The 12,000-nt window shown below is 48.5% G+C and overlaps 5 protein-coding genes across 5 annotated transcripts; 2 read left to right on the top strand and 3 right to left on the bottom strand.

The window, feature by feature from the left end:
* Positions 1 to 14: 14 nt before the first annotated feature.
* On the bottom strand, positions 15 to 936 carry LTR64_008608 (uncharacterized protein; the record flags this gene model as incomplete). The annotated part of the gene is made up of 2 exons (XM_064902919.1): positions 15 to 58; positions 108 to 936. 2 exons carry the CDS (start codon positions 934 to 936, stop codon positions 15 to 17), a joined length of 873 nt encoding a protein of 290 aa, XP_064750571.1.
* Positions 937 to 1,854: 918 nt separating this feature from the next.
* LTR64_008607 (uncharacterized protein) lies at positions 1,855 to 3,330 on the bottom strand (the record flags this gene model as incomplete). The annotated part of the gene is made up of 1 exon (XM_064902918.1): positions 1,855 to 3,330. One exon carries the CDS (start codon positions 3,328 to 3,330, stop codon positions 1,855 to 1,857), a length of 1,476 nt encoding a protein of 491 aa, XP_064750570.1.
* A 405-nt stretch (positions 3,331 to 3,735) lies between these two features.
* Positions 3,736 to 4,156, top strand: LTR64_008606 (uncharacterized protein; the record flags this gene model as incomplete). The annotated part of the gene is made up of 2 exons (XM_064902917.1): positions 3,736 to 4,029; positions 4,076 to 4,156. The coding sequence occupies 2 exons, from the start codon at positions 3,736 to 3,738 to the stop codon at positions 4,154 to 4,156; spliced, it is 375 nt and encodes a 124-aa protein (XP_064750569.1).
* Positions 4,157 to 4,330: 174 nt separating this feature from the next.
* LTR64_008605 (uncharacterized protein) lies at positions 4,331 to 4,941 on the bottom strand (the record flags this gene model as incomplete). Its single annotated transcript, XM_064902916.1, has 2 exons — positions 4,331 to 4,368; positions 4,416 to 4,941. 2 exons carry the CDS (start codon positions 4,939 to 4,941, stop codon positions 4,331 to 4,333), a joined length of 564 nt encoding a protein of 187 aa, XP_064750568.1.
* A 381-nt stretch (positions 4,942 to 5,322) lies between these two features.
* LTR64_008604 (uncharacterized protein) lies at positions 5,323 to 7,098 on the top strand (the record flags this gene model as incomplete). The annotated part of the gene is made up of 2 exons (XM_064902915.1): positions 5,323 to 5,500; positions 5,522 to 7,098. The coding sequence occupies 2 exons, from the start codon at positions 5,323 to 5,325 to the stop codon at positions 7,096 to 7,098; spliced, it is 1,755 nt and encodes a 584-aa protein (XP_064750567.1).
* Positions 7,099 to 12,000: the final 4,902 nt, after the last annotated feature.

Here is a 12,000-nt window from a genome sequence, read left to right as displayed (position 1 = left end):
TCTTCCGCCAGTGATCATGCTTTGGCCTCCACATATTGTCCCCAGGTAAATTGCGAATCTGCCAGTCGTCAGTTCGTGTGTGCACATTCCAGTCAATGGATACTTACTACACATGTTTGTCAGCTCCCAATCTTCCGCCATGAGCTTCGCACTAACACCCTCGTCCTCTTCGTCACCGACAGCACCAGCAACAAACAACGAACTGATGTAATGATCATCGGTTGCGTGGGCATCTCGATACTGCGGGTGCTTCATCAATCTTGTCAGGCCTCTTCTTAGTCTAGGTCCAGAATTTTGCTCGACCACATCTTTGAATGCTTGACGAAACTCGAGGGCCCACGATTCTGGAGGCGTCGACTGAGCAAAATTGTCCTTGTACAGGAGCATTGGCGACCATATATTGCGGTACAGGTTGTGAACTGCACCTCCAGAGCCCAGAAGCAGGTAGTTCTCAGCTCGTAATGGTCTCAAAGCTGCACCAATGCGCACATGAAAATGAGGGTCGTAGTGTGCATTGGAAGAAACGATTGTTGTCGGAGGCATAGTGTTTGGATTGGGAAACATGCGGATGATAACAAGGAAGACATCGTGGATCCATTCAAAGGTTTCGTTACCTGAAGCATGGATGCCATTCTGGTTGAGCAAATCGATGCAACGCTTTCCAGTTGCGAGGTCGGGCTTAAGCTTGTATTCAACATATTTTGATGCATGAACATTTGCGACGGGTTGTTTCGATGGATTCGGGTTCATAGAGACCTGTACAGCCAAGTCTGATTTGCAATCCCAATGTGCACCCATAATGACGATACCCCGGACTTTGTGAGCAAGTGCAGCATCTCCAGCAGCTTTCCAATAATCAGCAGAGGCCGATTCTTCACCCAACATCATCGTGCTGCCATGAGAGAAGAAATGGACAGGAGTGACTGCCAAGGACATCATTAGTGCTATGCATTGGATGCTGAAGACAGCATTGTCGCAATGATCTTACGTGGTGGTGACATTTCTGTTGCACAACTCTGTGTACGATACTGTAATCCTGTCGCAACGTTGGCTGAAGCTGAAGGGTTTCTTTCTACAACAAGGAATGAACGACCTGACTGAAGTGAAGCACAATCGTGTTTGAGAACGATGATTTGAAGCTGTTTGGTACTAGTAAACGGTTTAAAACGTTCAGCGCCGTCTGCAGTGATATCACGCTTGACTGGCAGTGATGGTCTAGTGGCAAAGCGCTGGAGATCAGTGCATCAGCTGCTCGGCAATACCTGTGACCAGCCGAGCTTCTTCTCAGTCTGTGAACGGCATGTGGAGGATTTAGCTTTTGTAATCGCCAACTGATTGAATCTTCACTTCTAGGAATGAATACCAGTAGCGTGCCTTGCCGAAGCTTTAGACACTAAGTCTGGGTCCATCTTGCACCTTGATTAGTGGTCTGGTGTCAATACGAACCGCAGTCGATGAGGGTACTAGAACGAAAGACATAGCTGTGACGGTAAGTTTGTGTAGATGGACTCATGAACCGATTAGCCGGACATGCAAACCACGGTAGGTGGCTAGTGATGTGCGTTAAGGAAATGGCTGGGCGGCAACTTAAGGTGAAGTGAATCCTCGTTGTTCACACATACAAGTTTATTCTCGATTGCCGCAGGCTTTGGCCCCGACCACGGTTCTTTCACTTGATGACAACGAGTCCATGTAATACTTAGATCAATGGAGATGAACAATCGCTTCCAAGTTATTCTATACATATTTGCTGAGTGATCATAGCCAAGCGACAATCTTGTGTCGCAGAGCTGCCTCTCCGTCGCGTTCACGACTGGAATCTCAAAACAAGTTCTGCTCACTCCTATCCACGACCTATCGTGCTCTTAACTTTGCCAACACTAGTGGACCTCCATGTTTGACAGAAAATACTCCTGCAGTGATAGCCGATATCAATACGCAGCCCAAGCCAAACAGTAAACCCTGCTCAAAGAACCCAATTGGCGGGCCCATTGCCTCCTTCACACGATCAAGCGCAACTTCTAAACCCTCCTCTGCTTTCCTCTTCTCATTCGACTTCGAGTCCTGCGAGACAAGCACTGACAAACTCTTTGAAAGCTCTGACACCTCGATGAATTCAGGCTGCGCGATCGAGAACATGTCGGTGGTGTACCGTGGTTGAATCGAGATAGCGTGTCCAGACGGCCCAGGAGGTCCGATCAAAAGCTCATTGGGAATACGATTGACAACCGAGACTGCAGATGATATGAATTGACTCATATACTTAGCTGCTGCTGGAGCACAGAAGAAGTAGGATGCTCGAAGAGGTGTGCCGTCCCGTTCAAGAAAGTTGATTGCATCGTCCATACTGGAGACAGGCACAATGAGCAGAAGAGGAGAGTTGAGTTTTTCTGAAAGCAAGTCACTGTCACGGTCTTTCAGCAGCACGACTGTACCTCTACGTCCGCTGACGAGAACCTCAGCAGAAGAATGGTCAAGCTTCTTTTGCAGACTTGCTGCTAAACTGCGCCCACGCAAGAGTGGGTTCTGCTTGCTGTCCACCATTCCGTCGACTCTGCTTGCGAGATGTTGTACGGCGCTTTCAGTGGCAGCAACGCAGAATGCTTTGACGCTGAACTCATTGACCAGTACGACGTCTGGCGCATACGCCGACTGACACCCAAAGTCGAATCGTGCCTTGATACACTCTTCGGCAGCATGTTCGATGTCTGCGCTCCTGTCGACAACAGCACTGACACGATGGGAGTTTGTGCTAATCCTTCTTGTGGTCGTAAGCGCGTTAAGGTCTTCGCGTCCATCGACTTCGATGCAGTGCTTGCTTCTGAAGCTCTCGTCAAACGGCATCTTGTCCACTGCCGCAAAAGTCTGGTGAGAGAGTGCGCCAAGCAGAAGCTCTTTCAAGAAAGGACCCAGTTTCATCATCCTTTGTTGCAATTCGACCACGACGCAGTTGCCTGCTGCTATGGCAGCCGCTACCGGTACGAGCGTCGAGTACAACTGATCACGACTCGAAGGAATGATATATGCACAGCCATAGGGTATGCGCCTTGTCGAGTTGTCCTTCCCATTCGCGAGTCGGTATTCTGCTTCTAAGCAGTGTTTAGGGTTGACTGAGAGGTGATAGGTCTTAATTGCTTTCGTTGTCAAGAGAAACTGTGCGACGGCCTCGTCCATGGACAAAGAGGCCTCGTCTACAAGCAACTTGCTCAAGACTGCGCGCGATGCCAGCAGCGCTTCGTGCAAGCTTGCAAGCTGCCGCTCTCTATACCTTGGCGTTACTGCAGCGCCGTCGATGATGGATGCACGGATAACCTTGATGTGCTCGTCCATAGTTTGAATGTGTTGTCTGAATGCAGCACGCGATAGCAGATAGCTACTGCCCGTAATATGGTGAGTCCGTGACAAGATGAGTGTAATGCAGTAAACAGGATTCAACTCCTTCGTGCTGTCGCTATCGGTATTGAAGCCACGGTGTGGACCATCTAATACATAGAATCACATTCTAGAATGCGACTGACGGACATCCTCTACAAAGCGGCTCTCGCTCCGCAAAGTCTTCAAGCCGTCAACAAGGTGGAGTTGACGATCCTCGGGACCGCAATCGTGCTAAACACTGCAGGCACTTCGATGCACCCGAAGCTGATGGTGTCGCATGCCGAGGTATACCCCCAAAGAACCATCGAAAGCGCAGCTTGAACTCGCGCTGTAGTACGCATCAAATCTTGCGTTGCCATCATGAGCGCAACGACGACAGCAAACACCAGAACACAAGCTGTATTGAATCTTCTCGCCGATTACGAGCTTACTCACTCCGGACACGACACTACCGGCGTAGTTGAGCCACCAAATCCCAGATCAGTCGAAGACGAGACAAGACAGAACCCAGACTTTTGGACAAGAGATTACCACGGTGTTCCGCCATATAGACCGATTAACTACGAGTTGGACTACGATGCACGACCATGGGCACGACCTGGGGTCGAGACAGCATTTGTCTGGGTTATGTTGAACGGCGTGGGTATAGTTGCAGTAAGTTCGATGTTTACATCCTTAGCAAAAGCTGACGATATTTTAGGCTACTGCTAGGTTATGGAGGAATACTGGTGGCAGGCTCAATGACAAGATATTTAGATTTTCGATTGGAGGAGAACGTTGATTTCAAAGCACAACCAGTGGCAGACATAAACATACTACAATGTTGTAATCGCAATTTGCGATGCGAAGAGATGGCTCTGAGCTGAAATTTATTGAAATGGACTATATTCTCTTTACTCCGAACGATGAGAAGGTTATTCACAGACTAATCTCTAGTGTTGAAGTACTCATTATCTCAGTCATGAATGAGAGTGTCATCTACGTGTTGACCATCTGTCGCAACACAGCTCAGCTGGATGCTCTGACAGCTGGCATGTTACCATAGTCTTCACCCAGCTTCTTGCCCTCTATCTCGATAGGCGCGGCTTCCTGCAGCACATACAGCATCCTTGCCCACTGGGTGTCACTCATGTTTCTCCATGCATGATTCGTGCCTCGCTGGATACTGATATCCCCTCTCTTCATCAGCCTCTTCTCGCCTGAATCAAGCTCGAGACAGATTTCGCCCTCAAGCACAACACCATAATCCAGGCTCACAGTTCTATGCATTGGTGAGAGTGATGCAGGTGGCACATCCACCATGCGAAGCACTGTGCCACCATTGATGACTAGGCCTGGCTTGTTGTTAAGGAAGGACTTATATGAGTCAATGTCTCGATTGGAGTTGAAGGTCACAGGATACTTGTCCGTCGTATATGCAAGGGCGAAATTGGCTATGCCCTCGATATCCTGCCATGGCTCTTCTTCCTGGATTTGTGTTGAGAACACGGCCTGGCCAGAAGCGTTATGGTCGGTGATGAATCGATGCACTTTCGGGAGACCATTTGGAAGGCTTTCTTGGCTCATGTCGTTGGTTACGGTTTAGGATGTGATCGTTCTCGAGTAAAGATGAGAGCCTTTGTGTTGCGCGATAGCGATATGCCCCTTTTCCCAAACAAGTCTGTTCTCTGGAATGAACCCGCAATGTCAAGCATGATCCGGGGGGCGGACTCTACGGCTATCATATCTCTTTCCCCGAGAGCTGGCACGCAACGATACTGAGCCGTCAAAATTCGGCTCGTCAATTCAAGTAATTGCGATCGTGGAGTTCAGCTCTCCACATCCCGATGGTCGGCTCAGTCCTTACCGAGGAGGATACTAAGCGATACAGCAGTCTTTGTGCTTCTGTGATATACATGCATGGTCGAGATCATACCTGTCACAACATTGACAGCAACATTACCAACCATGCCTAACGAAATTAGAGACATCTCCAAAATCGACAGCACATCGTATTCGTACGTCTTCGAGCAGGATGTTACGATTCCTCTACAGAGCTCAACTGGGGTGGTTCGTTGCAATGTATACCGTCCTAAATCACAGGAGCACGACAAGTTTCCTGTCATCATGACTTATGGACCATATGGTAAGGATATTCCGTACGCAGACTTCTTTCCCAAGTCATTCGCAGAGGTGAACCCAGAGCACAAATCTGAACATTCAGCATGGGAAACACCTGATCCCAAATACTGGACTGCACAAGGATATGCCGTCATTCGTGTCGATGAGAGAGGCCTAGGTCAGTCTCCAGGTGTACTTGACACAATGTCTCGAGGCACATCAGAAGCATTTTTTGATGCGATTGAATGGGCAGCTGTACAACCGTGGTCGAATGGCAAAGTTGGACTGCTCGGTATCAGTTACTATGCTGGTAGCCAATGGCGTGTGGCAGCTTTGAGGCCTAAAGGGCTTGCTGCAATCATTCCTTGGGAAGGTATGAGCGACTACTACCGTGATCGATGCCGCCACGGCGGTATCTTATCTGACAACTTCATCAGATTCTGGTGGAATAGACAGGTCATTACCAACCAGTACGGTAGACCAGGAAGAAGTAGCAGCAATTGGGGACCAGATACGATCGAAGGTGATCTATCTGACGAAGAGCGAGCAAAGATGCGAAATGACCAGAACATCGACAATGCACAGAACGAGTTTCGCGACCAGCCATATTATGCGTCCAAAGAGTATGACTTGGGCAACATTGAAGTGCCACTGCTAAGTGTGGCGAACTGGGGCGGTATTCTGCTTCATCTTCGAGGCAATGTGGAAGGTTGGACTCATGCAGGATCGAAGCTGAAGTATTTGCGATTCATAACTGGGCGACATGACTTGCCATTCTACTACAAGGAGGAAGTTGAAATTCAGCACAGCTTTCTCGATGCATTCTTGAAAGGTGAAGACAGACTGGGCTGGTCAGTGCCTGGAAAGCTGCCTCCCGTTGATATGGTCCTGAGAAAAGGTGATGTTGGTTTCAATGATGCGGAAGCTGAGAAAGCATATGCTCGTCGCACTGAGAGTGTTTGGCCAATCGCTAGAACACAATACACGAGGTACTACCTGACACCTGAGTTGAGCATGACAACGACGCCGCCCGAGTCTACATGCAAAGTTTCATACGACGCTTTGGGATCGTTGGACCAGCCACAATCACTGCAATTTGCTACAGCACCTATGCAGAAGGAGACTGAAATCACGGGCCATATCGTTGCACATCTCAATGTCTCGGTGACGCCATACATCGGTGGCAGCCTGCCATCCGACATTGATCTATTTCTGACACTGCGACACATCTCTGCCGCAGGTAAAGAAGTCTTCTACACTGGAACAGCTGGCGATCCTGTGCCGCTTTGCAAAGGTTGGCTTCGTGTATCGATGCGCAAAGTGAACAATTGTCACTACAAGCATCGATCATACCTGCCGCATCGCGATTACTTCTCGACAGACAAGTTACCAGTGCTGTCTGGGGAAGTCTACCCTGTGGATGTTGAGGTTTGGCCGACGAACGTCGTGCTCGAGCAAGGAGCGAAGTTGATCTTCGAGGTTTCAAGCGGTGATACGCAAGGCAGTGGCATCTTTACGCATATAGGCGAGACTGACAGGACGAAGGAAGGACTGAGCGGTTTGAACCATATTCACTTCGGAAAGAGGTTCGAGAATTATGTAACACTGCCAATTATACCGTAGGTAAAAGGTAATTTCGTAACCGTAAAACCCTGCTTAGAGAGCGACGTCGAAATAAGACGGGGAAAGCTCGATCCTCCACGTGAACAGAGACGATGTTCTTTACCCGCACCAGCTCGACGCAAATTCGTCAAGAGCTTACAATCAGCTTGCTCTCATATTCTCATAGAATTTTGATTCCACCGTCACAAATAGCAATCTTGTTGTCTGGGCAGTGCTTTGCGCCATGATGTCTCACTCATGCTCTCCCCGCGTCTCTCGATTGTCTACTCTCTTCGATTTTGAGGGCTGTGCTTCTGATTTACTAAGATCCTGCCGGGCACTCTTCAACTTTTGCCTGCGACTTTGCGCTACTCACTGTTGTGATCTTTGTCAGGGAAAGGATGGGAAGCCTATCATCATGCGCTGGAACAGTTACCTACTATTTGAATCCTTTTTAGGTTTCACAGATTGTACGCAGTCCTCGTTGGGTAGTGCGCTATCATGTTGATGCATTCTTTGATGACATCTGCCAACTCATGTGCCAAGTTCTCTTTCTGTTCGCGTTTCTCTCGTTCAGCCCTGTGTAATCTTTCGGACCTGCTCTTGTCCCAGACAAGATCGGTGTTTATGGCGCTGGCTCTGTCTTGGAGCTGTGAGAAGCTGGTCTTGTCTGCTTCGCTTCTCACCGCACTCGGATTGCTTTTGCGTTGTACAATTTCTTTGCATATGCTCTGTAACTCTGAATTTCTGACTGTGAGCATTGCTCGAAGGCTGTCGGCGTCACGTTGCAGATTTCTCGAATCTTCAAAAGGCTAATTCAACATCCTTTACGGATACAGTACAGGTAGATGTGCCGTAGAGGGTTCCAAACGGAGTACGTGCTGTGTGGATAATATTGAGAATGTCAACCTGGTGCAATTGTAAGCTGTTAAGCCAGTGGACAAATATTTGTCAGCCTTATCAGCCATCCTAAGCCGCTGAGTTGATTACATCGCTTAATTTGGCAAGTCCGTACTATCGGAGTAGTCTAAGGGAATTTGAGCTGCATGTGCCACACCAAATGACGTTTGCGCAGTTATGTTCTTTTCTTGTTCTGTACTACAGTTTCTTTCAGTGCGTAGACAATGCGCCTTTTATGTTTCTTCTGAAAAAGAGATCTAATCCGATTGTACGGCAAAGACTACATTTGCACTCCAGTCTGCCTCTCGGCCGACATGTCGTCAAATCATACTGATACAGCTAAGCTCATCGCGCAGAATCAATGAGCTGCAACGACTCGATAGTGATAAGTATGATGCAGGTCAAGGCTTTTACTCCTCAGCGCCTCACTTGACGTCCTTTCCATGGCGCTTGCCAGCTCAGCGTCAATCACCAGCAAAGCATTACTCCGATACATTCTTCGATTTGCGAGTTAGCCTACAAGCTCCAAAGACAACCGCTCCTCCTGAAACTCTGCTTGATCTCTGCAAAAGGTAGCATTTGCCTGCGTAACGATGTCACCTGCACCTTGCACTTCCACAAGGAGGCCCTTGAGTGAAGAACCGTGTGAACGTTGCTTCCGAGCATTCCTGTCAACTTCTTAAACTGCGCTGGCGTCCACTATGAGCTGGTCATTTCAAGTGGACTCTCCGAAGACTCGGCTAACTTACAGGACGATTGTACTCTGTCGGAATTATGGCAGATAACAATGAGGCCAATGACAGTCATAACGACACAGAAGACGATGTTGCTGATGAGTTCTGCAGGCATTTGGCAACAAGTAGCGTTTAGCTTGTTGATACTTTTTGAACGACCGCAGTGCTCGGTTTTTTTCGTGTTTAAGACTCTCGACGCTTGACGATAGAGATTAGTCTGTAATTGGAAAACTGTTATTTGGCTCTGGTACCATAGGCGTTTGTCTCAGGCTTAAGGTTACTTGTATTGGATTATGGGCCGGTAAAGATATCCTGATAGCCAGTCATCACATGTATGATTCTGACACAACAGGCTATTGCATCACTGCATCATACAGCATCACACTGTATCACACTGTATTAATGATCGAGGTATATATATCATGACAACGTTGTAAAACATGCCAAATAATGGTCCTCTCCCAACACACTGTCTAGCATCTTTTTATGCTACAATTGCTAAGTAACAAGCATTATGCCTTGCAAACTGACATCTACCCAAAAATAAGAGCGAGAGAGAGGTTGACAGAAGCATAAATTGCCGATCATGTCCTTGAAGCGCGAGAGTTTTCATGCGTACAACCAAAGAAGACAATGGTTTGGATGCAAGGTGCGCCTCAAATCTCGTGCTTGATCTTGGCTGACTTCTCCTCCTGTAGCAAAGATTCCTATGGGAGAAGGATCCGTTCATGGACCAAAATACCAGACAACTCCGATGACAGCGACATAGCAACTGAAGACACGTCTCTCGTAACTCGAATACAGAATTTTGATCTCAGATGTCCTTCGTCTGCTGCAGGCGACAGAGAACATGCCGACAAATAGCTGGATAGGGTTTTCTATGAAAACCGACATTAATCGCAGCTTCGACACAGACGAGCTGATGGACTTTGAGAATTCTGATATGGATAATCAATGGTCCGATTCAAAGAGCTACTCTCATAAAGGAAATGTATCGACACGAGGATAACAACAAGCTACAGAAGAATCGCTCACCAATCCACCAAGCCGCTTAAAATGGATATCTGAACATTGTGGCAGCGTTGCTTGAACGACAAGGATCTGACACAGCGGATGTCGACGAGGAGGATGGCATAACGCCTTTATGGCTTGCAGCTCAGCAAGGACATGTCAAGACAGTATTCTTGTTGATCGAATTGAAGGCGAATAGCGACGTAGAAGCAATATCATCTGGTCGGACACCACTCTATCAAGCGGCTCAGAACGGCCACAGCGAGGTAGGACGCGTGCCCCTCGAGCACACCAAAGACTTCGACGCAGCGGCTTTTGACGGGATAACACCGTTGTGGCTTGCTGCTCAGAAAGACGGCTTTCGGGACACTTCCCTGCTATTTGAGCAGAGCGCAAGTGTTGATGTAATCAGCACGAATAGTGGGCGACTACCAATTTATACTACGGCTTTTCATGGACATACCGCCGTTCCTAAACAACTATCAACACGAACAAAATTGTTGGACGAAGAAAACTATAGTACGATCCCTGATGTTAGCGATAGGTAGAGGCCACCTCTAAGCAGTAAAACTTCTGGTCGCAGGAGGTGCAAAGAAGAATGCATTGTGGATTGGGATCACAATCTCAACTTTAGCCGCAGAAAATGTGGACTTGGAGCTACTGGAGCTTCTAGCCGATAGTGAGGAGAGCAAAGTAGACGGTGAGATTAGTGAAGATGGAGACAACAATTGGCCGTAGAAGTCAAGACAGGCAGGGTATTCACGATGGTTCATGTCGGGCTGCCTTTACCCTTACGTAGGAATCCAACATTTGGCATAGGCACACCCTTGTCGGCATGGCAGGTGATCCGAGGGCTTTTTGCGACTAAGCTTCATCGTTTAGGCAGACAAATGTTGGCTCGAGCATGTTTCTGCCTGGGGCATCTGCTCCCTGCCTGACCAACGATGCTCTGCATTATGTAGCCGTGGTTACTCCAACTTTTAGTAGCCTCTTAATGCGGCGTTCTTGTCTTCCATATTGATGATTTACCACGAAATCATCACAGCAGAACAGCGACGACGAATTATCAAGACAAGGGAAAGGATAAACAGCAGGAGAAGAGACGAGGCCAATCGACAAAAGGTCACCACTAGAAATGGTGGAGACGCAGCGTGAGGAGCGAGTGATGGAGCAACAGATAGGCGAGGAAAAGACGCGACACCTCGGCTGACGGTCGAAGATCGGCGTCAGGGTCGAGGACTTGTGATTCGCTCTTTCGTCAGCATCTTATTATAGCCGAGCCGCCCTGCTGTTTTGGGTGATTAGTGGTCTTTCTGCCTGAACCTTTTGCAGAGACAGCTCATGCATTTGTAACTGTAGTAGTTGCCCTGCACTTTGTTATCGCTGAGGCATGACGTTTGTCATGCTGTCGCACCTGGCTGATCGTCAACAGTAAGATCATCTCCTGTCGTATGAACAAAGGCTATCATGCGCAAGTCTGTCTCTGGATGACCCAGCATACAGTATGGCTCTAACGAGTGTATCGCAGTACCTCTCCGTCGCCCGCCATTCGAGGGTCATGTGGAGCCTCCTTAGCCGCGAGGCTACGTTATCGTGAACATCCAGAGGGGCTTCCGTCGAATTTGTCGAGATTTCTGCACAATGCGACTGCTGAGATGGATGGACCAGAGTCAGATCCCAGACCTGCACGACGACGAGCGACCGCCGTATGCCATCCTCTCCTACACCTGGGCCTGAGACAATAGCCAGGAGGTGACTTTTGCCGCGGTTGAAACAGCAGCAGGACAGAGGGAGTCGGGCTACGAGAAGATTCGGTTCTGTGCCGAGCAGGCCAGAAAAGACGATATCAATCACTTCTGGATAGACACATGCTGCATCAACAAGGATAGCCACAGCGAGCTCTTTGAAGCCATTACCTCGATGTTTCGCTGGCATTAGAACATGGTGAAGTGCTATGTGTGCCTATTTAATGTCTTGGCTTGGAAGTGGAACCACGAAGGCGACATACAGTCTGCCTAGGAGGCGAGCTTGCCGTTAAGCAGATGGTTCACCCGAGGCTGGATCCTGCAAGAGCTGCTGGCCCGGAAGACTGTCGAATTCTTCTCGAGAGAGGGTATGTTACTGGGTACTAAGGTGACGTTCGCGCAGTAAATTCGCGACGTCACGAGAATTTCCACTGCAGCTCTCCAGAGCTTAGGGCTTAGGGCTTAGGGCTTAGGGCTTAGGGCTTAGGGCTTAGGGCTTTAGGGCTTAGGGCTTAGGGCTTAGGGCTTAGGGC

This window comes from Lithohypha guttulata (genome assembly GCF_036872675.1).
Source record: "Lithohypha guttulata strain CCFEE 5908 chromosome Unknown scaffold_11, whole genome shotgun sequence".
NCBI classification, from domain to species: domain Eukaryota; kingdom Fungi; phylum Ascomycota; class Eurotiomycetes; order Chaetothyriales; family Trichomeriaceae; genus Lithohypha; species Lithohypha guttulata.
Note: the sequence above shows the minus strand (reverse complement) of the source record. Positions and strands in the feature narration are given on the sequence as shown.